Source organism: Oreochromis niloticus, linkage group LG3 (genome assembly GCF_001858045.2).
Source record: "Oreochromis niloticus isolate F11D_XX linkage group LG3, O_niloticus_UMD_NMBU, whole genome shotgun sequence".
NCBI lineage: Eukaryota > Metazoa > Chordata > Actinopteri > Cichliformes > Cichlidae > Oreochromis > Oreochromis niloticus.
In genome coordinates, this window is record NC_031967.2 from 79,373,657 (window position 1) to 79,401,656 (window position 28,000).

Sequence of the window (28,000 nt, forward strand, 5' to 3'; positions counted from 1 at the left end):
TCATTACCAGGGGCGTTTATCAATATGCGTACTTGTGCGTACTTGCGTTCTCGTGTACTCGTGATACGTCATCAGTCGGAGACCAAGTACTGTTCCAATTCGAAGTACGCATCACGCCGAGAACGCGAAAAAGTCCCGGATGTGTTCTCGATCCGCCCATTTTATCGAGCATGCATCGGTGTAGACTTGGTACAGCTATATATCCCAGAATGCATTTCGTCCAAAACTCAACAGCGGACTCCCGGCACATCGTCCCCCCGCGCTCGCGGACTTCTCACTACTCAGGTTAAAGAAACCCCAGCAGCTGTCTATAGTATTGAGTGTCCACTAGAATAGAAATAAAAGCGTTCTAACATCTCACCTGCTTGTTTTTATTAAGGTATGTACATGTACACTATTTTTATTATTAGAGGTGTCACTACTGAGGTTACAAATGATATATAAGTCACTTAGATCACTTCTAAATGTTAATGTTTGGTTTATTTCAGTGTTTTATTTGTTCCTGAGTAAACCGGTTTGGCTGTGATTAAAGTTAAGCTTCATAACATGTTACTCACAGTTAAATTAGGAGGGGACGGCAGTAAAAACTCCGGACCTGTGACATCATCACGTACGCTGGTACAAATCACGAGTCCGTGCTCGCGTACTTGAGAATTGAGAGACGGCCCACGAGTCCGTGCTCGCGTTCTCGGCAGGTACGTACTCCCGTGCGTTCTCGGCGAGTACGTACTCACCGAGAACGCGAGTACGTACTCGCGTACTTGGGCATTGATAAACGGCCCAGGCTTCTGGAAAACTTCAAGGCATGTTCAGGCGGTTATTTACCTTTAAATCAGCTGTGTTGTATCAAGGACACATCTAAAACCTGCAGGACACCGGCCCTCGAGGCCTAGAGTTCGACACCGGTGGTTTAAAACATAAAGATGAACAACCATTCACACCTATGGGCAATTTAGAATGACCAATTAACCTAACCCCATGTTTTAGGTTTAGAAAAGAACCGGTTCTGTTCCCTGTGAAATAACATAACGAAAGTGGAATTATTTTAAAACGTTTGCGGAATCCCACAAAACACACCTTCATTTCTTTGGCTTTATGTCCCATGCAGCGATCCGTAGGATATGAGCGCCCCACGTGACCGCTTACAGCAAACCTCAGCAGAGTAGCGACAGCGGGAGAAGAGTTGCGCGTGCGCAGACATGGCTGCCGTCCTATGAAGCAGACCGAGCTCACATAAAGAAAAGTATCGCTCCTGTTCCTGTCGATCAAACACCAATAACACAGCGTTGCTGTCGCTTCTATCGACCCGCCGCAGCTGAAGCAGTCATGTGTTCACTTGAGTCTCTGAGAGAGTTCATAGAGGAGAGGCTGACCGCTGTTTGTCAACAAATCTTCTGCGAGGTTCAGAAAACCATCTTCCAGTATGAGGAGGAGATCGAGCGTCAGCGCAGACTGCTGGATATCAGCCGGAGACCCGACACACACTCACACGGCTCAGGTACGGACATGTGTGCTGAGTTCAGGTTCCTCTCTGTTGATGAAGACATGAAAGCTCGTCAGCGTCTCCGGGGTTTCTCTGATGTTAGCTGGGAGCAGAAAGCTGTTACCTTGCCTTGCTTATGGATTTTATTTCAGTCTGATTTGTATAAAATGTCAGACACTGGGCATCAGCTAAAGACTGCAGTCAGGTGTGTTTGGCTTTTCAATCAGTGCAGTTTGACTTCTGCTTCATCTGTGAGATTATTGTTGAACAGGATTAAAGCCCTGAAAAGAAATAAAAGCCTTGATGCTGATAAAGCAGCGAGTTTGAGGCCAGCATGTAGTTCAGGTTTTTAAGTCTTGAGCTGCCCCTGATGTCCTCATATGTTGCTAAACATAAATAAAATATGTGACCTGAGGGAGGTACCTATTTCAATAGGATGGAGCTGCAGCTGTAAGTATATGGTCAGTTCCCCCAACAAGGCAAAACACTATAAAAAGGAAAATCTTCATTGCTGTCTCCACTCAAGCTCACCACCACGGTGCATGCAAAAGCGGCAAGAAAAAGATGAGTTTCCGTGCAGCGCCTTCGCTGTCTGCAACGATATATTAAAAAAATAAAAGTAAACCACTCTAAACTACACAGTACACACATTGGTGCCTACTGATATAATGAAGAAAAACAACAAACAAATAAACAAAACAACATCGACAGCCACAGCTGTCACAATAATCTTCAGCTCTTCGCTGTCGAGTTAAACCAGTCTAAAACAAATTAAAGACCTCGGGCTGCAGCCAATAATTCACCCAACCAAAGCAAAGCAGCAGCTTGGTAATCTGTAAATGAAAACAGGACATCACTTACACTGAACAGTTTACCACAGCAGGAATATCCCTGTTCACAAGTTAGGGTCACACCCTAATAAGTATCGGCAAGTGGTGGCGGAGTCCACTACACATTTCTCCGTAGGAATAAAACAGTGTTTCCTTCTAGAAGAGTGAATGTGGCATGTTATTTGTTTTTATTTTAAGGAGTTTTTTCATCATCTTTTTCTTTATTTCTCTCTTCAGAATTCCAACAGCTTCATGTTTGTGGGAAAGAGGAGCGTCTGACAGAACAGCAGGTCTTTAACCAGGAGATGATCTCCAGTGTGGACCAGGAGGACCCGGAGCCTCCACAGATGAAAGAGAGACAGGAGGAGGAACCCTGCAGCAGTCAGGATGGAGAGCAGCTGGGAGTGAAGCAGGAGGCTGACGGCGTCAGAACGGATGATGGGTGGCTCAAACTGCTGGCGACCATCTGGAAACCCGAGATAAAGCTGCACAGAATAGGTTTGTAAAACTGGGATGATTCACAGGAATAAATAAAGGTCTGAACTTAAATAAGCAGCAAGAATGCATCGCGTTTCTGTTCAACTTTGACACTGAACCTACATTGTCTAAGTCCAAGAAGACGATGAAGTCTGAAAACCAATTACGCTGCTTCAGTAACAGAGTTGATTGAGATATTAATTGTTCTTAAAAATTGTAGAAAGCACAGAGATATATTTCTTTGGAACAGAGATGGGAACAGGTGATTGTTTTGTAAGCCTCAAATCTTTATCCTCAAATCTGAAGTGAAGTCCCAAGTCTGAAAGTAAGAATTTCAAGTCCTGTTTAGTCTTATTTGTTTTAATAATGTTGCAAATATATGTCAGATTTAAATAATAGACCATGTGTTCTTTCAAAGATCTGTATTTTGGGGGTAAAATATAGTTTTCAAGTAAATAGGTTCAGGTCTCAAGTCATTGGTGTAGAGGTCAAGTTACAAGTCTGAGAACATTTTTTTTCAAGTTAACTCTAAAGTTATAAAATTAATGACTTTTTGTCACACATTTTGCCACACTTACATGTTTCGGATCGTCAAACAAATTTTAATATTAGATTAAAATTAACAGAGGTTAAGTGAACTTAAAAAACTGTAAGTGAACATTGATTAAAGGAGAAAAGTTATCCAAGCCTTCCTGGTTCTGTGTGAAAAAGGAATAGCCCCCTTATTAAATGATAAGTTAATCACATCTGTTTGAAAGCTGAATCTCAGTTTCACTAAATAAGCTCATGAAACATGAATAGCAAACCCGCTGAATCAGGAAGTCACTTAAATAGAACCTTTCTAGAACCAAGAAACCAACACATGGTACCACAATATGTCTGTGAAGGGTCTCAATCATCCAGGTCATCGTAGTCTTTGCTGCTTCGGGACTTGCAACGCTGGTTGTGGTAAAATGCATCATGAATTCTGCTGTCTACAAAAACGACCCAAAGGAGAATATTCCGCCATCTATTAGAGACGTTCAAGCTTAACAGCACTTTGATTCTGCTGCAGGACAATGATCCAAAACACACCAGCAAGTCCACCTTAAGAAAAACAAAATGACGACTTTGTACTGGCCTAGAAAAAGTTCTGACCTGAATCCGATTAAGATGCTGTGGCATGACCATAAAAAGTCGGTTTGTTGTAAAGAAGGGTGTTGCCAAAACAGTTCCTTCACAGCTGTAACTAGAGCTGCCACGATTAGTCGACTAGTCACGATTACGTCGACTATCAAAATCGTCGACGACTGATTTAATAGTCGACGCGTCGTTTGAAGCTTTGTAAGATCACAAAAGACGCAGGAATAAGTAGTAGGATTTAAAAGTGTAATAACGGACTGAAACAGAAGATGGCAGCAGTGCATGTAAAGGATGCCAGCTGCCGTTAAACCCCGAAGAAGAAGAAGCTGTGTCCCAGAATTCATAGTGCGGCCCAGCGCAGTTGTCAACAATGGCGGCAGCTAGTTAGTTTTAATATTACTCTTATTATTCTTTCTGGGTCACAAAATAAACGTTTAACATATTTTCAAGCTGTAAGTTTTACGTCCAATCGATGCATGATCTGATTAGTCGACTAATCGCAAAAATAATCGGTGACTAGTCGACTATCAAAATAATCGTTTGTGGCAGCCCTAGCTGTAACTGACTCATTGCCATTTAAATCCTTGACTGCAGTTGTTGCTGTTAAGGGTGGCCCAACCAGTTATTATGTTTAGGGGGCAATCACTTTTTCAAACAGGGCTGTGAAGGTTTTGATTTTTCACCTTAAAAAGGCAGTTCATACTAAAAACCCAGCCAGTCTGGTTTAATTGCAAGAATTCTGCAAAGATCAGTGGTTCAGATTCTCACTATGTAGAGACCTGCTAATCAGTCAGATCAGAATATATTTTCTCTGGTGTTTGTTGTTTTATATAAAAAAAATTGTTTTCATTTTTCTCTTCAGACCTTCAACAACTAAATGTCTGTGAGGAAGAGGTGGAGGAGGAGGAGCCACTCACAAACCAGGAAAACTATAACGAGGAGAGTCACTCCAGTGTGGACCAGGAGGACCAGGAGGACCCAGACCCTCCACAGATTAATGAGGAACAGGAGGATCTCTGCAGCAGTCAGAAGGGAGAGCAGCTGGGAGTGAAGCTGGAGGCTGATACCCTGACGGTGACTCCTGCTTATGAGGAAAGTGACCACAGTGAAGCAGAACCAAACAGTGAGCAAATCTGTCACAGCTCTGCTGAAGCAGAGAGCCGAGATCAGGAAGAAAGTCAGCATGTGGACTCAGGGTCGCCTGAAAATGCAGAGGTGAAGAAGATCATACGTCGCAAAAAGAAAAGTGACAGTAATAAAGTCAAAGATCCTGCTCTGTCAGAGAGTCAGGGTCAAAGTGGGGCAATAAAAAAGACTGAACAATGTGACATCTGTGGGAAAAGTTTTCAGTTTAAATCACGCCTGATTGCACACGTGAGATGTCACACAGGTGAGAAACCGTTTTCATGTAGCACCTGTGGAAAAGCATTTGTGTTTAAATCCCAACTGAATATACATATGAGACGTCACACAGGTGAGAAACCATATTCTTGTAGCACCTGTGATAAAACATTTCTCCTTAGATCCCTGCTGAATGCTCATGTAAGAGTTCACACAGGTGAGAAGCCATTTTTGTGTAGCACCTGTGGGAAAGCGTTCACTTCCAACGCACAATTGACCACACACACAAGAGTTCACACAGGTGAGAAACCATATTCTTGTAACACCTGTGGTAAAACCTTTAACTGTACAACCTACCTGACAAAACATGTCAGAGTTCACACAGGTGAGAAACCTTATCCTTGTAGCACCTGTGGGAAACAATTTAGTCAATGGATACACATGAATCGCCACATGAGGCGTCACACAGGTGAGAAGCCATATAGCTGCAGCACTTGTGGGAAAAGATTCCCTTACAAATCAGGATTGAAAGTTCACATGAATACACACAGGTGACACGGTTATGTGAAGGTTGCAGAATCTGTGGGAAAAGATTTTGTTAATGAGACAATAATTTATGTTGCTTAAAAATGTTATATTTAGAAAATGTGGGCCAGAGTCAAAGCAGCGTGTTGGTGGTAGAGCTCACACTGACCAGGAGTCAAATCATTGCGACACCCGAGTGAAAAGATGACCAATATTCAAATTAGCATTTTCTGTCCAGAGTAGTAAAAACTCTCAACATTCTTTATGAAGTTCATTACTTTATTCTTATAATTGTATCAGACAAATCCTGATGTTACATTTAATGATGGTTAAAATTCAGTGTGCTCCGTTTCTTCGAGATTATTGTTCTGATCTGTTCTGAGCATTGTTCTTTGAGATCATAATACTGTTGTTTGTTAATGCAAGTTAAATTTGAAATAGAGATTTCATTCATTACATTTTTTGAAGTGTAATCAGTAACATATGAAAGCAGCATAAGAGAGAGCTCTCTCTTTTTCAGGTTTTCTTTAGAGAACATGCACCAGAAATGTCATTAAATTTGTGTTTGGTTGTTTATTTGTGTGTTGTAACAATGGTTTTTGACAATAAATCCTATACCATTGCAAAGCCTATTTACTTCTCTTTAAATGGAAGCACATTTATAAGGAACATTTTATTCATTGGTTGAGCAGCAGAGTTGAGGATGTAGATTGCATCCATGACAAACAGCTAATTCTGCTATTGTGTCATAATTTTTAGCTTCCAGAGACCAGGTGCTGACATCAGGTGCCTGATCTGCTCCTGACTAGCAGAATCTGTGAGCATGGACCCTGATACAGCAGTCAGATCTAGCAACTTCAACCTGTTATTCCACAAAACCAAGTTTCAGCATTATTTGCAGTGAGACAAAGTACTTTTTGTGCTTAGTTGATTTATTTCAGCAAAAAGCATAAAGTAATCAACTTGTACAGATACAGCAAAATCACTGTGAAGGAGTCCCCACCGATTACCGGCTAATGGGCCACTGTAATGATATCCCCGTCTATGACATGGAAGATGCAAGCATGACTGATGATGATGCTAAGAAAAAACTGTGGTAATGTCTTGTGTATTCAGTAGGGGGAGCAGTGTTTACATTCATTTACAGGCCTGCAACATTATTTATTTATAATTGTTCCATTTGTTCAGGAATCTCATTCTGACAGAATCATAACATTTAGACTATTGAAAACTCACAACAGCAGTCACCTCGTAGCACTTTACATTGTAAGGCAAAGACCCTAAAAGACCTTAATAATCAGATGAGCTGTAATGAAGAAATGCTTTTTCAACAGTGGGAAGGAAAAACTCCCTCTTAACAGGAAGAAACATCGAGCAGAACCAGGCTCAGGGAGGGGCAGCCATCCTCGATCGTATCAGGATAAACCCACGCCGTAGAAGAGAGCCTCAGATGAATAATAACTAATGATTAAATGCATAGAGGTTCATAAACACATAGTGGGTGAATAGCGCTCAGTGCATCATGGGAATCCCCCACCAGCCTGCGCCTATTGAGGCATAACTAAAGGAGGATTCAGGGTCAGGGGCAGTTACAGCTACTTTTAATACTACTGATATTTATTTAGACTCTTTATCTCTGATTGATCTTTCTGAGTTAACTTCAATAATTACTTCCTCCGAATCATCAAGGCTGCTTAAAGAAGTCGTAACATTAATGAATGATTCAGTTCTACATATGTTGAATCTTTCCCTGTTACTGGACTCACATGTCCTCTACCAGAATCTCTAAACAGGTCTGCAGAACCAGCATCCCTACAGTTCACAGCACAGTGTGCATGCTGTGGAGTGAGTTTGTATGTTTGAGTGTTTGGAACAGGGTTTTAATAGTTTTGCAATTTTCATTAGTTTTTATTTTTATTTATTTTTGACTTCAGATTTTTAATTTTATAGTAGTTTTAATTAGTTTTTACTAATTGTTTGCTAGTTTAGTTTAGTTTTTATTTTTTTGAAAATCCTTAGTTTCAGTTTAGTTTTGATTAGTTTCAGTTATAGTTTTAGTTGTGTTTGCAATAATTAAGTGTAACAAAATCCCAGTTTAATCATATCAGTCATTCTCTTCTGCTTATCCTTGGGTATGTTGCTATTCCAGCTACCATACCCTGCACCCTGGACAGGTCGCCTGTCTGTCGCAGGGCTAACACGCAGAGACAGACAACTCACATTCCCACCTATGGGTTCTTTAAATAAATAAATAAATAAATTAGGGCAGATGAACAACCATTGATACCAGGCAACTATAAAATGTATATCTTGGCCGCAATGAGACTATTAACTCTTGCAGCACCGGGTGTTAAGGCAATTGACTCACACAGTTATGTAGATATCCCAGTCCTGTTGTCTCGGGATGCATCACGCTGCCTTGCCTGGGGTTAGCTTCTGTTTCTGGGGATGAGGGTTGAATGTGCTCCCTTACCTTCTCAAGGTAAGCTAGGTTAGCCTTCTTGTGTGAGCTTTTCAAGTGCACTTTAAGGTTTGTGGGATTTTTTTCCCTTTAGAAATGTCCCTCATAATTTGTCTCGTTCCGCTACAAGACACTTGCTTTATCCAAAACACAGTCATATTCAAAGTAATCCCAAATTGGAAGCTGGTGCTTTCTCCAGACTTTTCCTGACATGATTCTGCGCGTGGACGGAGCACCAACACAGACGACTCGACTAACGTACTGCCACCTGCTGGGATAATGAGACACAGCAAGAAAAAAACCTGGAACCTAACCTTCTTTTTTACCGTTGACTATTGTATGACATGCACACATCAACGAAAACTAAACATATTTTTGCTATAAATTCAGTTAATTTTAGTTAGTTTTGTGAACACTCATTACACTTTTAGTTAGTTTTCCTTTTTTCGCTTTTATTTTTATTTCCGTTAACGAAAATGTTTTTTCACTTCTAGTTTTCGTTATTTCGTTAGTTTTAGTTAACGATAATAACCTTGGTTTGGAACATGCTTTGTCCAGTCCCCAAACCTTTGACTCAGAAAACTGATCAGAGGTTTGCACAAACTTTAGTCAACCCCCCCATTGTGCTCCAGTCAAATTGGATTAATTTAAAGTTTTTATCTCTGAAATAACTCTCTGGATAACTGCTTTTGTCATGTAATTAGATTGCACTGTCAGGCCTCAACCCTGACCTGAAAATTTCAGTGTTTCACCTGAAGGCTAAGCTTCTGCTCGTCTAGCTCTTAGGGTCACTGAAGCATGCAACTGACCACATAAAGCTGGAACTCTCTTAGGGGAAAAACTGAAAAATGAAACAACAAAGAAATAAAATTAATTTTTGCTCATCAGATTATAACAGCTAAAAACAGGAAATTTGCATTAATTGGATGACCTTGTAGTGACTTCCACAGTCGCTAGAGGCCGGGGATGGAGCTTGCCTCTTTGCCTGACACGCTGTCAACTTATGCAATAATGTGAAAGGTGGAATTGTTTGCTTATTTATTGAAGTGCTTTGAGAGTTTACAGAGTAATGTGATCATCTCACGATTTGTACTCTTACAACGTCACAGGCTCTAATGTAACAAAGCAAAACATGTTGTGCAGCGGTCAACAAAAACTACGGCTACCCAGCCCTCCTCTCTGTCAAAATCAAACCCAGTGAATGACAGACTGACAACGCCCATTTATGTCACCGCTAGCACCCACGTGACTCCCATAACAACCAAACAAATGAAAACCCAGTGATCATCAAAATTCTATATATTTAGTTATGGCTCCTACACACCAGCCCCTAATTATTAGGATCCCTTCTAATAATTACCCATAATTAACCAAGTAGGAGACATAAAAACATGCAGAGAAAAGTCAATCATTTACTGTATTTCAATATTACCCACAGGAATCCCATAGGTAGTCTTAAAGTGTATTTTTAAAGGAAAATGAGAGACATTTTATGTCCAACTACAATCAAAGTCTGATAATTGGATCTAGAAGTCTTTAACTGTGATCTGCCTCCAGCAGTAGACACAGTTTGGTAATAGGTCGATCCAGGCAACTAGTCTGAGTCTTAATCCGAACTTGACGAACAAATCCTCTTCGGTCCGGAAAAGTCTTTATCACACGTCCCATTGGCCAAGAGTTTCGAGGTGCCGAACTGTCCATGATGAGAACCAGATCTCCCACGATGAGGTTCCTCTTTACTCCAATCCATCGCTGACGTTCCTGTTGCTGTAGTAGGTATTCCTTCACCCATCTTTTCCAAAACAAGTCAGACGTATTGGACTTGTTTCCATCTTCTGTGTGTGTACATATCAGTGTAATGGAATACTCCTGGTGGTAATATCGGGGAGGTCTTTAACAGAAGAAGATGATTAGGGGTCAAAGCTTCCAGGTCGTTAGGATCCATTGAGGCTTTGGTAATTGGGCGGCTGCTAATGATGGCTTCAACCTCACAAAGTACTGTATGAAGACCTTCTTCATCCAGGTTTTGTACCTTCATTATGGAATTAAGTACTTTGTGAACCAGTCTTATCAGTCGCTCCCAGGGTCCTCCGTGATGTGAACCTCCAGGTGGATTAAAGGTCCATTTAACTCCCTTTTGCAGAAAGACGCCATTGATTTTCGCCTGGTTCCAATGTTCAATGGCAGTTCTAAGTTCACGTTCAGCACCTACAAAGTTGGTTCCATTGTCAGAACGCAGTTCTCGAACCTGACCTCTTCTTGCATTGAAACGTCTGAATGCATTAATGAAAGAGTCAGTATCCAGTGATGGAGAAACCTCAATGTGAACAGCACGGATAGCAAGGCAGGTGAATATAACACCATATCTCTTCACCACGCTCCTCCTACTTTTCACACTGAAGGGTCCAAAGTAATCCACTCCCACCCGCGTGAATGGAGGTTCATCTGGAATGATTCTTTCATTGGGCAAATCCACCATCTGTTGATTCACTGGTGGAGCATTAAGACGTCGACAGATGACACATTTAGATAACACTTTTCTTATTGCTGTACTAGCTCCAATCAACCAGTACTTTTCTCTTAGCTTAGACAGCATGTGGTTACGACCACCATGTCCAACTTCCTGATGTATGTGTCTAAGCAAGAGCTCGGAGATGTGTTGACCCTTTGCTAGTATTATGGGATGTTTCACCTCAACTGGCATTGATGATCTACTGAGTCTCCCACCCACCCTGAGAATTCCATCTTGCAGCTGTGGGCAGAGTCTTCGAAGAGGACTTGATTTTATAATGGGTTGTCCTTTCTCCAGACTCACAAACTCCAAGGAAAATGTCATCCTCTGACAGAACTTGATGATGGCAACCTCAGCTTTGTCCAGATCTTCCACTGTAAGATTCTTAATCACAAATGTCCTCTTAAAGTTCCTCAGCTTTTCTTCCACAAATGATTTCTGTTGCTCTTTACTGACCTCTGACTGTGGTAAGCTTTAACACAATTCTCTCCGTTTCTTCACAAAGGACAGAAGCAAGTCCTTAAATTTCAGCAGCCATGCCACTGACTTCTTAAGATGTGTCCAGGTGGAAAAACGTTTAAACAAGCGAGTAACAGAATTTTCTCCAGCTTGCTCAACACTCACTGTGGCAACTGTTTTTACCTCAGGATCATCAGATGAAAGCAGACTGATGTCATCTGGGTAGACAGGCCATTCACTCCTAGATTGTAGAAGATACTAAGGCCCAGACAACCATTTTGTATTCTTCATAAAAACATCGACTTTCACTCCTCTTGAGGCCATATCTGCTGGATTACTGACTGTGTCCACATATCTCCATTGTGAGGATGATGAAACTCTTAAGATTTGTGAAACTCTGTTGGCCACAAAAACCTTGAATCTTGAAGTCTCACTCCTGATGTATTTAAGAACAGAAGCACTGTCTGTCCAAAACACAGAATCCAGAAGTTCCATCTGCAGCTCTTTCCTCCAGAGTACATCTAATCGACTCGCCATGGTTGCTGCAATGAGCTCCATTCTCGGGATGGTAAAGGATTTAAGAGGAGCAACACGAGCCTTTCCCATAACAAATGCACAGTGTTGTTCTGAACAGATGTTTTCAATCAGCAGATAGGTTACTGTTCCATACCCATCCTCACTGGCATCACAGAAATGGTGCAACTGAGCACTCGTGATTTCTCCAAATCCATCAGGTTTCAGACATCGACTCACTTCAAACTTGCTCAATAGCTGGAGCTGCTGGAGCCACGTTAACCATCTTTTGGAAAACAGCTCTGGTACATTATCGTCCCAGCCGATTCCTTCCTTGCATAGATCTCTTAGGATTTTCTTAGCAGTTAAGACCACAGGACTTAGCATTCGAAGAGGATCATAGATAGAACTGACAATTGAAAGGATTCCTCTTCTGGTGAGTGGTCTGTCCTTGAGCAAAATCTTGAACTTAAAGGAGTCTGATTTTATGCACCACTCCACACCCAAAACTCGCTCAATCATTGAGGAATCCAATTCCATGTTCAATTCTTTCATGCCTGTTGCTCTGTGACTTTCAGGAATGGCCTCCAGCACTCCAGGCTTGTTGGTAATCCACTTTTTGAGCAGAAATCCTCCTTTGGCACACAAAGAAACCAACTCTTGGTACATTAACACTGCTTCCTCATCAGTTCCAATGGACACAAGACAATCGTCCACGTAAAAACGGTGCAACAACTTCTTCACAGCTTCCTCACTGTAGAGATGTCCAAAGTCATCCGCACACTTTCTGAGTGCAAAATTGGCGCAACTTGGTGATGAAGTTGCCCCGAAGAGATGTACATTCATCCTGTATTCAGATGTTGGTTGTTCCAGATCACCTTTAGGCCACCAGAGAAATCTCAATAGATCTTTATCTTCAGCTGGAACCATGACTTGATGGAACATGGATTCAATATCTCCCATAATTATTCTGTACAGTTGTGTACTGTATTTATTCTTATTTTATTTTATTCTAATTTTTGCTTCATAACTTTTGCACTGTCCACTTCCTGCTGTGACAAAACAAATTTCCCACGTGTGGGACTAATAAAGGTTATCTTATCTTATCTTATCTTATAATTACAACTGGCTCCTTCCTGAATCTTGTGATCACTCCTATTAAAGAGCTTGTAAGATCAGGTCCTTGTAAGAGTTGGGAGTTTAAAGATGTTCCATGATAACTCACTCCACAGTCAAACACAACTCTGAGTTTCTTCTTGGTCGGATGGTAAACACCATGGTGTGGTATATACCACAGCTTGCCATCATTGCGATCGATCTCCTCTTCCGGGACCTTTTCAGCATAACCTTTAGCCAGGAGCTCATTCATGAAGACTTTGTACTCAGTATGAAACACTGTGTCTCTCAAATCTCTTTTTTAGAAAGTACAACTTTCTTATTGTTTGGCATACTGATACTGGCATTCCGAAAAGGTAATGCTATCTGGATATGACCACCCACATATTTGGCAGAGTTAGTCACTATTTCCAGAAATCTCTGATCCTCTCTTGACAATCCAACCTGTTCATCAACTTTGCTCTCAGGAAAGTCAATTTTGAACTGTTGCTGCCAAAGCTCCTCCAGCGTGACAACAGAAATTCTGTTGACTGTAACTTGTGGATGCTTCTGATCACATGTAGCTTCACAGTTTCCTGAAAGTGGCCCATTGATGGTCCAGCCAAGCCTTGTCCTTACGGCATACGGTCCTCCATCAACACTACACACCACTTCCAGAGGTTCCAAGGCTTTGGGAATGTTTGTTCCAATCAGAAGTTCAATTCCTGCATTTATTTGAGGCAAGTTTATGTGTTTTAAATGTGACCATCCTTCAATATCTCCTGGTGTTGTAATATTTCCTTTATGTACAGGCATGGACTATGTACAGGCAGCTCCAGAAATTCGTCCCCACAAAGAGCGGCAACCTCCAGTCCTGATAAAGTGTTGCTGCTCACAATTCTTTCCTGGCCCATGGTTCTGAGGAGGATGTTTCCTTACCTTCCCTCAAGGTGTAGTCTGCGCATTAGACTCTCAGTGCAGAAAACTGCTGTGCTCCCTTGGTCCAAAAAAGCAAATGTTGTAATAATATTGCTTCCTTTCTTTGACTTTACTTGGACAGGTACAATGGGCAGTTTACAGTCCTGATCTCCAGCCCCTGTAAGACCACTCAACACCAATGTTTTCACATGTGACTGCATGTTCCTGTCGGTCTTTTCAGAGGGTGTACTTTCTTTGTGCAGGATGGTGGGATGTTTCCGGCTGCATTTAGAACAGGAAATCCTCTTACGGCAATCTTTACTGATGTGTCCTATACACAAGCAGCCAAAACAGATGCCATTTTCCTTTAAGAAGGTTATCTTCTTCTCATGAGCCATTTTTCCCAACTGTGCACATACGTCCAACATGTGTCTTCCTCCACAACAAATACAGACGTTCCTTCCAACCTGATTATTTTTAATTTCCATTTCCGCAGGCTTAGGTGTACTCTCCACAACTTGCATGGTGGTGGCAAAGCTCGTTCCTTTATTTCCAGGTCTGCCTTGATACTTGGGTTTACTCATTCCTTTAGTTGGTAAAGAAAGCAGAGAATCTTGAATATTACCGAATACAGGATCAGTTAATATTCTTATTTGCTTCTCCAAAAAGTCTGCAATATCCATAAATTTAGCTCTTCTTTTATGCCTTTCTTGCAGGTCACAAACATGGCTTCTCCATCTGTCCCTAAATTTATACGGCAATTTTTTAATAATGTTCACCATATTAGAAGGCATGTCCAAATCACTCAGATGCTGCACCTCCTCCATTGCATTACAGCATCCCCTGAGGAACAAACTGTAGTTCTGAAGAGCTTTTACTTCCTCTGTTTTAATCGACAGCCATGAAAGTGCCTTGTCCAGATATGCAGCTGCGACCTTCTGTTCATTGCCATAGTGCTCCTTTAACAGTGATTTTGCCTTCCAATAACCACGATCTGAGTTCATTTGTTGACAGCTTCTCACCAATTCCTTTGCATGGCCTCTTGTGTACTGTTCCAAAAAATATAAACGATCACTGTTATTTTTTGTATTGCACTCAACTGCATTCTCAAATGCTTTAATAAATGAATAATATTGAAGTGGATCTCCATCAAAATGAGGTATTTCTCTCTTTGGTAAAGAAAAGAGGCTTTGCTGTTGAATTAAAAGTGTTGTTATTTCATTGTGTTGCATAAGCTCTTTCATTTTTTGTATTAGTCCTTTCATTTTATTGACATATCTTTTGCATTCATTTTGTAATTTTTCAATTTTATTCAACAATGCTTGTCCAGTCATTTTGCTTTCTCTCTTTCCCCCCAAATCATTAGAGGAACAATCATAACCACCGGTTTGACTCATGATTTTCCCGTTTGTTTGTTTGATTTTTTTTTTTTTTTTATTTAATCTTAGTGATCATCCATAAAACATATTTGGGTTTTATATATATATATATATGTGTATATTTATATATATTTGGGATATATATAGCCACAATAAACTTTGACCATAAAATCCTTTCAACGTAACGGCGCTTTAATTGTCCATTTGAACGTCATCCAAGCAGCATAATTAATAAGACGCAGCGCAGACATCAATCCAAGAGTGCAGCCAAAAACGTTGCATATTTAACCAACATTCATTCCATTCAGTGTCTCCTCTTGAAACATCTTAGCGCTAATGCAATGTGGCTTCCTTTTCCACAACCAGACATGCACAGGTATTCTTACCTGCGCTCCTCAGAATTGCGTCAGGTGTGTCGGTGCTGCTGGCTCACTCATACAGATGCGCTGCACTTACTTGGTGTCTTTAAGGTTCCTTGATCTGATTTCTTTGATTCTGCTTGCGGCTTGCTTCTCCAGAATGCCGTTTTTTGTTGACTAAAAATGTAGCGACTTCCACAGTCGCTAGAGGCCGGGGATGGAGCTTGCCTCTTTGCCTGACACGCTGTCAACTTATGCAATAATGTGAAAGGTGGAATTGTTTGCTTATTTATTAAAGTGCTTGGAGAGTTTACAGAGTAATGTGATCATCTCACGATTTGTACTCTTACAACGTCACAGGCTCTAATGTAACAAAGAAAAACATGTTGTGCAGTGGTCAACAAAAACTACCGCTACCCAGCCCTCCTCTCTGTCAAAATCAAACCCAGTGAATGACAGACTGACAACGCCCATTTATGTCACCGCTAGCACCCACGTGACTCCCATAACAACCAAACAAATGAAAACCCAGTGATCATCAAAATTCTATATATTTAGTTATGGCTCCTACAGACCTATATCAAATATATTCGAACCCAACAATAACACCTCTCACTATTGCCAATATTAACAAAAGTAAAAAGAGTAGGCCAAGTTATAAAAAAGGCAATGTGGCAAACTGTTGTAATAAAACTATTACAACAACTAACATTTGAGTAGAAAACGTTTTTTAACTGTAAAAAAACATATTTAACAAATTATTTTCATAACCTTTCTTAATGCATGCTCAATCACCCAGATAAGTAAAAACCCAAAAGTCTTGATCAAACACCACTGATCGATAGATTTTGATTGATTGCTGTGACAATTTGAATATTAATGATCACAAAGCTGAGGTTACAATGGTAGGAAAAATGACTTGTTGCCATAGTTATCCCTACAATTTTATGAGCTTCATAACGTGTTTCAAAATTCATCCTTTCTTGAATATTTGACAGCACAAAATACAAGTTACATCTTAGTGATGGAGAGCCGCTCCTGGTCAGCGGCTCAGTCGTACTGCAGGACATACCACACAGACCTGACCAGTATAAGAAGCAAAGAGGAGAAATCCAACATCACGCTCACGTTGAATGGATCAGGGGTTCAGTATGTGTGGATTGGTCTCTACAGGGATCCCTGGGCCTTCTGGTCTGACAACACAACCTCCACATTCACTAACTGGATGTCTGGTTAGCCTGATAACCCAAATTCAGTGGAGTACTGTGGAACAATGAATTTAATGTCAGGGAAATTGAATGATGGCAACTGTGGTGTCAGAGTCTATTTTTTCTGTTTCACAGGTGAGGTCCAGAATGCAAAAACTGTAAGATCCTGTCATCATGTAAAACACTAATGTTTGTGTTTTTATATGTGGTTCATTTTTAGCAGTGACAAAGCAAACAGTGGTGAAAATGAAGCTTCAGTCAGAGGCAGACATGCACAGCACAGAGATCCAGCAGCAGGTTTCACAGCAGGTCAGCAGTTCAGTCACAAACACAAACTTGACACAAGTTCAATCTATGCTTCATGTTTTTCATCATCTGCACATTTTCTTCAGCTGTCAGGCCTCATGCTGTCAGAAGGACTGACAGACTTCAGGATTCGATGGAGGAAAGTCCAGAGTTACCGTGACGACCGGATGAAGAAGCAGGATGTGGACGGTGACTGCAAAACTGAAGACTGACTGGATTGAACCACTTCATGTGTGAAGTTAACAACATGCTGTGCTGAGCTGTCTCATGCTTTAAATCTTTCAATATTTCAGAGTGTAAAGTTCCACCAACAGCTCATTTGTTCAGCTGCAGTTGTAGTTTGGTAGAAATTCTTTAATCAGAGGTCCACTCACTAGTTTTCCTAATAGGCTCTAGTCTCTTGTTTTGTTTTGCATCTTTTTCAACACTTTAGACACTGTCCGTCTGTGGACGTCACTGCACAGGCTTTGTCTGTGTGCAGTTTGTTAGGATCCATAGTTCTGTTTGATTGTGACAGCAACCTCTGCTGACTTACACAAATGATGGAGAAGAAAGTGAGGAGACTCAGAGATCACTTGAGGAGGTCAGGGAGGACAAGAAAACATTGTACTGTTTATGTCCTGTTTCTACTTCTACTGTTTAATAACTGTAACAGCCATGAATTCAGTTCAATTCAATTCAATTTTACTTATATAGCACCAAAATAAGTCACCTCGAGGTGCTTTATATTGTAAGGTAGACCCTACAATAATAAATTCAGAGAAAAAAAACACAATCATATGACCCCCTATGAGCAAGCACTTTGGCGACAGTGGGAAGGAAAAACTCCCTTTTAAGAGGAAGAAACCTTCGGCAGAACCAGGCTCAGGGAGGGGCGGGGCCATCTGCTGTGACCAGTTGGGGTGAGAGAAGGAAAACAGGATAAAGACATGCTGTGGAAGAGAGACAGAGATTAAACAACTGATTGAACAATTAACAGCTATCAATGAGACCATAACAGTCCCAAACCTTACCTGATATAAATGTGGATGATCGTTTTCAATGGAGTGCAGTTGCAAAGCATGCTGGATGTCCTCATATCTGACACTTTAATTTGACTGTTACTTTGGAGGCACAGACAAAGTCACAGTCACTCTAGTAAGTACTGCAGGTGGTGGGTAAAGTTTGTGCTAGTGTTGCCATAGTTACTGTTGTGATCTTAGTTTTTACTTGTATTTTCACCTGTGTTGACATGTTTGTCTATTTTTTGTTTTTGTAGCTTTCAGCTTTCTTCATGATATATTTGAAAGGGTTTTAATGTGTTCTGTGGTTTCATGCATGTTTTTGTGTGTTACTAATAATACACAGCTATTTGGTTTAAAATTATAAATCCATGTAGGCAGGTATAGAAAAAGTAATACAAAATGAGAGAGACAAATTAAAATAGTAAGTGAACAGAACGGTTGAACCATTATTTATTGCCTTTTATAGATTAATTTCTTATTTAATAATATAATTTGACTTCAACAAATTTATATTTTGTCAATATTGACATCTTTGTTTGTTTCATTAGCTTAGCTAGAGTGAACCCATGGATATAATTTCACTTTATTCATTTGAACTTAATTTGTGGTGTAGGTAATTTAATTGTACTTTTCTGTTAATAAATAAATGAGTCATTTGTATGTTTTGACACTGAGTGATGAATCAGGTGAAATTGCTACAGATTCATGAAAGTAAAGCTAGTTTGACACTCACACTTTTTTTGTTTCTTTAGTTTTGTATCCGTCTGTGTAAGTTTGAGGTCCATGTCAAAATCACAGGCATTCAAATGTAAAGGGCCTTAAGTTATATGTTAGTTATGAACATAGCTGGACTGGCCATCGGGCATACCGGGCATTTGCCCGGTGGGCTGCTGGCGATTTTCTGTTTTTATGGGCCGATGGATTTTTTATTTTTTATTTTTTAAGAAAGGGTATATGAAAGGTGGTGGATTGGCCAATTGGTCATGATCGACTCTGGGCTGGACCAATTACAGCCGAGGAGGCCAGATGCCCCCTCCCCCTTGTTTAGCAATCTTATAAACGAACTAAAGAAAATGGAGAACAAAAAAAGGAAAGGAGGTGTTTATGAAAATATCACTAAATCTGTCATTTATTAATTTTAATATTAATTTCTACCATGTGTTGTAGATAGTTCAGGAGGTTAACTCGACCAAGCAGTCTTTTTGTTTCCGCTGTGTACTGTTTAAAATCCAGAATAGGGAGGATGGTGTAGGTTTAAGTTTATTAGATTGATACATATATACCAACAAGGCAGTGTACATCAGAGCAGTTGTTTTCATGCAAAGGCTTTATGGTTTTTTCTATAGCGATTGACAGATCACGTGACTTTCGCGCATTGCATGCCAGGAACTCGTGGCAAAACAATCCAAGTACCGCATCAAATGCAAGCATTTGCAGCACCGCAAAACGTTCATTCTCCAGTTCCAATACCTTCTTGGTTTTTCTTTGCCGCACAAAAAAGGAATGTACAAAACGAAGGAGAACAATGCCGGTCCGTACAAAGACAGACTCGACGAAAAGGCAAAGAAAAGATACCAGGAAAAAATCAAAGGAGTGAAAGGGTCAGACCCTTACGAGCACACAGAGTGGACAAAAGACGTTAGCATGCTGCCCAACTTTCACCACGCTCAGATTTATAATTATATGGTTCTTGGAGTGAGTGCATACACTCATGAAGTTTTTAGTAACTTCAGGTCACTGCAACAAGCCCAGGTACAGTTTACCGACGGATGGGTACAGGACCTTGAAATACACCGTACGAAAGACCATCGTACAAACAAAGGTAAGTTTACCAGTCTCACAAATCGTCGTCATAAATACACATTCGTTAACCGTTTATTAATATAACCTTTGAGCTCAACGGTAATTAATTAGTAGTGGAAATAATTTCTGGTACGCATTACAGAAATGTAGCAGTGACAATAATATTGTATGTTGTAATCACACTGGACAATTAGTGATACAAAACAACTGTTTTATCCTGTGAATAAAAGTATATGTTTTTGTCAATGTACCGTGGTAATAACAGAAGCGAAACGCAATATTCTGTCAGGACAATTCACTATTTATGCACAATAAATAAAGAAGCATAGCGCGACAATTTCTGTTCAGCGTCAGACTTGCTTGTAACCTATATCACAAATTATGTTATGGAAAATGACGTATTAACTACTACAAAACACTGACCTTTGTGGGAATGCTTGGAGCAGACTAACATGTGAGCTGGAGTGTTCTGGGACGTTATATTTGGTATATCCAGACCATTCGTCGGCTCTTACTTCGGAAACATGGCTTAAAAAAATTTCTCTTCAACGACGTAATCCGATAAAAAAAACCGATCTCTTTACCCGTCGGCTTCCCGTGGCTGTCATGCGACCAGCTATTGCAGTTAATAATACAACAGCTTCTTGCCATTTTTGGGGTTTCTTTTTATCGCTGTGTAAGTGAGTTCAATTGAAAGCCTGCGTGCGCTAGTACCTCTTGCCACAAGTTCCCAGAATCCTTTGCGGTTTTACCCCTGAATGACGTCACATTTTCGATCTCTATCCTGGTGGGCCGGTCTCTAGTCAAAATGCCTGGACGGATTTTTTGTCCCAGTCCAGCCCTGGTTATGAGAATATTCATCAGTGTTGCACTTATGCTTTATAGTTCCAATCTCAGCGTCCCTGCTCAGACATGAATTACGTATTTACAGCCTGGAGAAAACCTGGGTGTAATTAGCTAACTTATACTGCTTGTTAAGTTACTTTGATGTTACTCTGTAAAATGATCTGAAACATGCTGTCTCATAATAAAAACCTGAGGCTACAGCCCTACACCAACAAATCCCTTTCCTAATGAGGACACATGTGATCTTTCTCTTTGTGTTAGGTATGAACACAAGGCAAAGAATGTGTGGCTGGAGGGTATCCCAGCTACCATGGGGCAAGATGCATGGTACACGCTGGAAAGGGTGCCATCCTGTCATTGGTTTAACACAGCGGTGTCGAACTCCAGGCCTCGGGGGCCAGTGTCCTGCAGGTTTTAGATAACACCGTGTGTCAACACACCTGAATTAAATGATTAGTTCATTACCAGGCTTCTGGAAAACTTCAAGACATGTTGAGGCGGTTATTTACCTTTAAATCAGCTGTGTTGTATCAAGGACACATCTAAAACCTGCAGGACACCGGCCCTCGAGGCCTAGAGTTCGACACCGGTGGTTTAAAACATAAAGATGAACAACCATTCACACCTATGGGCAATTTAGAATGACCAATTAACCTAACCCCATGTTTTAGGTTTAGAAAAGAACCGGTTCTGTTCCCTGTGAAATAACATAACGAAACTGGAATTATTTTAAAACGTTTGCGGAATCCCACAAAACACACCTTCATTTCTTTGGCTTTATTGTCCCATGCGGAGATCCGTAGGATATGAGCGCCCCACGTGACCGCTTACAGCAAACCTCAGCAGAGTAGCAACAGCGGGAGAAGAGTTGCGCGTGCGCAGACGTGGCTGCCGTCCTATGAAGCAGACCGAGCTCACACACAAAGTATCGCTCCTGTTCCCGTCGATCAAACACCAACAACACAGCGTCGCTGTCGCTTCTATCGACCCGCCGGAGCTGAAGCAGCCATGAGTTCAGCTGAGTCTCTGAGAGAGTTCATACAGGAGAGGCTGACTGCTGTTTGTCAACAAATCTTCTGCGAGGTTCAGAAAACCATCGTCCAGTATGAGGAGGAGATCGAGCGTCAGCGCAGACTGCTGGATATCAGCCGGAGACCCGAGACACACTCACACGGCTCAGGTACGGACATGTGTGCTGAGCTCAGGTTCCTCTCTGTTGATGAAGACATGAAAGCTCGTCAGCGTCTCCGGGATTTCTCTGATGTTAGCTGGGAGCAGAAAGCTGTTACCTTGCCTTGCTTATGGATTTTATTTCAGTCTAATTTGTATAAAATGTCAGACACTGGGCATCAGCTAAAGACTGCAGTCAGGTGTGTTTGGCTTTTCAATCAGTGCAGTTTGACTTCTGCTTCATCTGTGAGATTATTGTTGAACAGGATTAAAACCCTGAAAAGAAATAAAAGCCTTGATGCTGATAAAGCAGTGAGTTTGAGGCCAGCATGTAGTTCAGGTTTTTAAGTCTTGAGCTGCCCCTGATGTCCTCATATGTTGCTAAACGTAAATAAAATATGTGACCTGAGGGAGGTACCTATTTCAATAGGATGGAGCTGCAGCGTATATGCAGCTGTAAGTATATAGTCAGTTCCCCCAACTGGGCAAAACACTATAAAAAGGAAAATCTTCATTGCTGTCTCCACTCAAGCTCACCACCACGGTGCATGCAAAAGCGGCAAGAAAAAGATGAGTTTCCGTGCAGCGCCTTCGCTGTCTGCAACGATATATTGAAGAAAAAAAAAAAGTAAACCACTCTAAACTACAATCAGTACACACATTGGTGCCTACTGATATAATGAAGAAAAACGACAAACAAATAAACAAAACAACATCGACAGCCACAGCTGTCACAATAATCTTCAGCTCTTCGCTGTCGAGTTAAACCAGTCTAAAACAAATTAAAAGACCTCGGGCTGCAGCCAATAATTCACCCAACCAAAGCAAAGCAGCAGCTTGGCAATCTGTAAATGAAAACAGGACATCACTTACACTGAACAGTTTACCACAGCAGGAATATCCCTGTTCACAAGTTAGGGTCACACCCTAATAAGTATCGGCAAGTTGTGGCGGAGTCCACTACACATTTCTCCATAGGAATAAAACAGTGTTTTTTTTGAGAAGAGTAAAAATGGCTTTGAGCCTCTGCCAAACTACAGAAACTCAAGTGGGACATGTTCTGTTGCCTAAAAGGGGAAAACCACCGACCAGGGTCAGGTCCCAGTGTCAGGTCTCACCTGTCACATATAGTAAAAATGTAAAAAATCGAGTACAAAAAGAAGAATTTGAAGCAGCTATTCCAGAGAGTTTAGACTTTCAGTCTTTTTTTATGCTTTTGTGGAATCCGATTAAGAATAATTAAAGAGACTAAAACACCAAATACTTTTAATGATTTCATTATTACTATATTGTAATTTTTATTTTTGATGGCACAGCAGGGTAAAATTCCTGTGACACAAAATTGATAAATTCAGTCTACAGTGTTGTTAAAAAGTCTTTACCCCCCCTTCCTGATTTCAGAGACTGCGTCTTCTTCTTTTGGTGTTAACTGGGCGGCTGGCATCCTTGTTGATGCATTGCTGCATCTTCTATTTCAGTCCATTATTACTCTCTTAAATCGTACTTCTCATTCCTTCGTCTTTCAGGATTTTGCCAAGCTTGAAACGACCCGTTAACGACCTATTAAATTAGTCATAGACAATTTTGATAGTCGGCGTAATCGTGACTAGTCTACTAATGGTGGCAGCCTTATTAGTTGGAAAGCAAAAATGAGCGAATGTGGCATGTTATTTGTTTTTATTTCAAGGAGTTTTTCATCATCTTTTTCTTTATTTCTCTCTTCAGAATTCCAACAGCTTCATGTTTGTGGGAAAGAGGAGCCTCTAACAGAACAGCAGGTCTTTAACCAGGAGATGATCTCCAGTGTGGACCAGGAGGACCCGGAGCCTCCACAGATGAAAGAGAGACAGGAGGAGGAACCCTGCAGCAGTCAGGATGGAGAGCAGCTGGGAGTGAAGCAGGAGGCTGACGGCGTCAGAACGGATGATGAGTGGCTCAAACTGCTGGCGACCATCTGGAAACCCGAGCTAAAGCTGCACAGAATAGGTTTGTAAAACTGGGATGATTCACAGGAATAAATAAAGGTCTGAACTTAAATAAGCAGCAAGAATGCATCGCGTTTCTGTTCAACTTTGACACTGAACCTACATTGTCTAAGTCCAAGAAGACGATGAAGTCTGAAAACCAATTACGCTGCCTCAGTAACAGAGTTGATTGAGATATTAATTGTTCTTAAAAATTGTAGAAAGCACAGAGATATATTTCTTTGGAACAGAGATGGGAACAGGTGATTGTTTTGTAAGCCTCAAATCTTTATCCTCAAATCTGAAGTGAAGTCCCAAGTCTGAAACTAAGAATTTCAAGTCATGTTTAGTCTTATTTGTTTTAATAATGTTGCAAATATATGCCAGATTTAAATAATAGACCATGTGTTCTTTTAAAGATTTGTAGTATTTTGGGGGTAAAATATAGTTTTCAAGTAAATAGGTTCAGGTCGCAAGTCATTGGTGTAGAGGTCAAGTTACAAGTCTGAGAACATTTTTTTTCAAGTTAACTCTAAAGTTATAAAATTAATGACTTTTTGTCACACATTTTGCCACACTTACATGTTTCGGATCGTCAAACAAATTTTAATATTAGATATTAAAATTAACAGAGGTTAAGTGAACTTAAAAAACTGTAAGTGAACATTGATTAAAGGAGAAAAGTTATCCAAGCCTTCCTGGTTCTGTGTGAAAAAGGAATAGCCCCCTTATTAAATGATAAGTTAATCACATCTTTTTGAAAGCTGAATCTCAGTTTCACTAAATAAGCTCATGAAACATGAATAGCAAACCTGCTGAATCAGGAAGTCACTTAAATAGAACCTTTCTAGAACCAAGAAACCAACACATGGTACCACAATATGTCTGTGAAGGGTCTCAATCATCCAGGTCATCGTAGTCTTTGCTGCTTCGGGACTTGCAACGCTGGTTGTGGTAAAATGCATCATGAATTCTGCTGTCTACAAAAACGACCCAAAGGAGAATATTCAGCCATCTATTAGAGACGTTCAAGCTTAACAGCACTTTGATTCTGCTGCAGGACAATGATCCAAAACACACCAGCAAGTCCACCTTAAGAAAAACAAAATGACGACTTTGTACTGGCCTAGAAAAAGTTCTGACCTGAATCCGATTAAGATGCTGTGGCATGACCATAAAAAGTCGGTTTGTCGTAAAGAAGGGTGTTGCCAAAACAGTTCCTTCACAGCTGTAACTGACTCATTGCCATTTAAATCCTTGACTGCAGTTGTTGCTGTTAACCCTTTAAGACCTACCATAGAACCAAGTCCGCCAGAGCTTACTTTATATTTTTACATGCTGTAGTGCCAATTTTGGGAGCATTTCAAGTTGATATACATCAATACAACCATTATAGCCCAAATTTTAATAATATGTATGCATTAAGTGCATAGTAATTACATAAATTGCAAAAAAGTGCAATAAACTACAAAAAAATTGAAAATCGTTTTTGTTTTTTTAACACGTTTCTAGTTAGAGAAATTTAAGGCTTATCCCTCAAAACTGTAAATACAAAAAAGTTGCACAAACTAGTTTCCCACCACAGGAAATTTATTTGAAGTGTCTTCATAGTTTTACTTTTGAAATACACCAATTTTTATATACTGCAGGAAAAAACGAAAATAAATATTATAGTGCAAATTTGCAAAAAAGCAGCATATGCATCAAAATAAACTATTTCCAGCTGTGCAATTTGAGTTCTAAGCATCCCAGAAACGACACAGAAAGTCATAAAGTCAAAGATAACTTTTAAAAACACCAGTATAGGCTCTGAGGCCCTGACGGTAAAAAAAACTGCATTTCCACGAAAATGACGTCACTTCCGGTTTCGGGCAGGTAATGGCGGACATGCGAAAGTTCGCGCTGACGTCTATTCCAACATAGGAAGTGTTATGAACAGCTGATCGGATCGGCAAAACGTGTTTCTGGAATATTATGTTTTTGTTGCTGCAAGCGCTTTTTATGCAGTTTTTGCAAAGCTATATGTGGAAGGAAACCGTGACCTAGAACAAGCTGATGGCATAAGATGTAAGTACAACTCCTCCGGTTTCATATGTAAAAAAAAAAAAAATTATTGCTCTAGCTTACGTGGTTGCAGAGCTACCGGGATTTAAAAATAGTCACGCAAAACGGAGTGTGCCTGCTCCGACCGGTTTTAAAGGGTTAAGGGTGGCCCATCAGTTATTATGTTTAGGGGGCAATCACTTTTTAAAACAGGCCTGTGAAGGTTTTGATTTTTCACCTTAAAAAGGCAGTTCATACTAAAAACCCAGCCAGTCTGGTTTAATTGCAAGAATTCTGCAAAGATCAGTGGGCCAAATTCTCACTATGTAGAGACCTGCTAATCAGTCAGATCAGAATATATTTTCTCAGATGTTTGTTGTTTATTTTTTTTATAAAAATAAATGTTTTCATTTTTCTCTTCAGACCTTCAGCAACTAAATGTCTGTGAGGAAGAGGTGGAGGAGGAGGAGCCACTCACAAACCAGGAAAACTATAACGAAGAGAGGCGCTCCAGTGTGGACCAGGAGGACCAGGAGGACCCAGACCCTCCACAGTTTAATGAGGAACAGGTCGATCTCTGCAGCAGTCAGAAGGGAGAGCAGCTGGGAGTGAAGCTGGAGACTGATACCCTGACGGTGACTCCTGCTTATGAGGAAAGTGACCACAGTGAAGCAGAACCAAACAGTGAGCAAATCTGTCACAGCTCTGCTGAAGCAGAGAGCCGAGATCAGGAAGAAAGTCAGCATGTGGACTCAGGGTCACCTGAAAATGCAGAGGTGAAGAAGATCATACGTCGCAAAAAGAAAAGTGACAGTAATAAAGTCGAAGATCCTGCTCTGTCAGAGAGTCAGGGTCAAAGTGGGGCAATAAAAAAGACTGAACAATGTGACATCTGTGGGAAAAGTTTTCAGTTTAAATCACGCCTGATTGCACACGTGAGATGTCACACAGGTGAGAAACCATTTTCATGTAGCACCTGTGGAAAAGCATTTGTGTTTAAATCCAAACTGAATATACATATGAGACGTCACACAGGTGAGAAACCATATTCTTGTAGCACCTGTGGTAAAACCTTTAACTGTACAACCTACCTAAACAGACATGTAAGAGTTCACACAGGTGAGAAACCATATTCTTGTAGCACCTGTGATAAAACATTTCTCCTTAGATCCCTGCTGAATGCCCATGTAAGAGTTCACACAGGTGAGAAGCCATTTTTGTGTAGCACCTGTGGGAAAGCGTTCACTTCCAACGCACAATTGACCACTCACACAAGAGTTCACACAGGTGAGAAGCCATATTCTTGTAACACCTGTGGTAAAACCTTTAACTGTACAACCTACCTGAAAAAACATGTCAGAGTTCACACAGGTGAGAAACCTTATCCTTGTAGCACCTGTGGGAAACAATTTAGTCAATGGATACACATGAATCGCCACATGAGGCGTCACACAGGTGAGAAGCCATATAGCTGCAGCACTTGTGGTAAAAGATTCCCTTACAAATCAGGATTGAAAGTTCACATGAATACACACAGGTGACACGGTTATGTGAAAGCTGTAGAATCTGTGGGAAAAGATTTTGTTAATGAGACACGTCATAATTTATGTTGCTTAAAAATGTTATATTTAGAAAATGTGGGCCAGAGTCAAAGCAGTGTGTTGGTGGTAGAGCTCACACTGACCAGGAGTCAAATCATTGCGACACCCGAGTGAAAAGATGACCAATATTCAAATTAGCATTTTCTGTCCAGAGTAGTAAAAACTCTCAGCATTCTTTATAAAGTTCATTACTTTATTCTTATAATTGTATTAGACAAATCCTGATGTTACATTTAATGATGGTTAAAATTCAGTGTGCTCCGTTTCTTCGAGATCATTGTTCTGATCTGTTCTGAGCATTGTTCTTTGAGATCATAGTACTGTTGTTTATTATTGCATGTTAAATTTGAAAGAGCGATTTCATTCATTACATTTTTGTGAAGTGTAATCAGTAACATATGAAAGCAGCATAAGAGAGAGCTCTCTCTTTTTTCAGTTTTTCTTTGTACATTTCTATAAGAAAACAAAAACATTATTACATTTAGAGAACGTGTACCAGAAAAGTCATTCAATTTGTGTTTGGTTGTTTATTTGTGTGTTGTAACAATGGTTTTTGACAATAAATCCTATACCATTGCAAA

At 40.5% G+C, this 28,000-nt stretch overlaps 2 protein-coding genes and 1 long non-coding RNA gene across 3 annotated transcripts; 2 read left to right on the forward strand and 1 right to left on the reverse strand.

Annotated features, from left to right (window-relative positions):
* The first annotated feature begins 1,151 nt into the window (after window positions 1-1,151).
* LOC100711400 (zinc finger protein OZF) lies at window positions 1,152-6,410 on the forward strand. The gene is made up of 3 exons (XM_019356268.2): window positions 1,152-1,498; window positions 2,551-2,811; window positions 4,775-6,410. Exons 1-3 carry the CDS (start codon window positions 1,327-1,329, stop codon window positions 5,806-5,808), a joined length of 1,467 nt encoding a protein of 488 aa, XP_019211813.1. The 5' UTR covers window positions 1,152-1,326; the 3' UTR covers window positions 5,809-6,410.
* Window positions 5,211-26,930, reverse strand: LOC112846129 (uncharacterized). Its single transcript, XR_003218970.1, has 2 exons — window positions 26,879-26,930; window positions 5,211-5,411 (listed from the first exon to the last, which is right to left on the reverse strand). It is a non-coding gene; the product is annotated as an uncharacterized LOC112846129 (long non-coding RNA).
* On the forward strand, window positions 21,480-28,000 carry LOC109200674 (zinc finger protein 771). The gene is made up of 4 exons (XM_019356261.2): window positions 21,480-21,821; window positions 23,537-23,797; window positions 26,242-26,878; window positions 27,131-28,000. Exons 1-4 carry the CDS (start codon window positions 21,650-21,652, stop codon window positions 27,357-27,359), a joined length of 1,299 nt encoding a protein of 432 aa, XP_019211806.1. The 5' UTR covers window positions 21,480-21,649; the 3' UTR covers window positions 27,360-28,000.

Coding starts and splice junctions, on each gene's coding strand:
- LOC109200674 (XM_019356261.2), top strand. CDS start 21,650: ATGAGTTCAGCTGAGTCTCTGAGAGAGTTCATACAGGAGAGGCTGACT. Junction 21,822..23,536: donor GACACACTCACACGGCTCAG/GTACGGACATGT, acceptor TTCTCTCTTCAG/AATTCCAACAGCTTCATGTT. Junction 23,798..26,241: donor GCTAAAGCTGCACAGAATAG/GTTTGTAAAACT, acceptor TTTTCTCTTCAG/ACCTTCAGCAACTAAATGTC.
- LOC100711400 (XM_019356268.2), top strand. CDS start 1,327: ATGTGTTCACTTGAGTCTCTGAGAGAGTTCATAGAGGAGAGGCTGACC. Junction 1,499..2,550: donor CACACACTCACACGGCTCAG/GTACGGACATGT, acceptor TTCTCTCTTCAG/AATTCCAACAGCTTCATGTT. Junction 2,812..4,774: donor GATAAAGCTGCACAGAATAG/GTTTGTAAAACT, acceptor TTTTCTCTTCAG/ACCTTCAACAACTAAATGTC.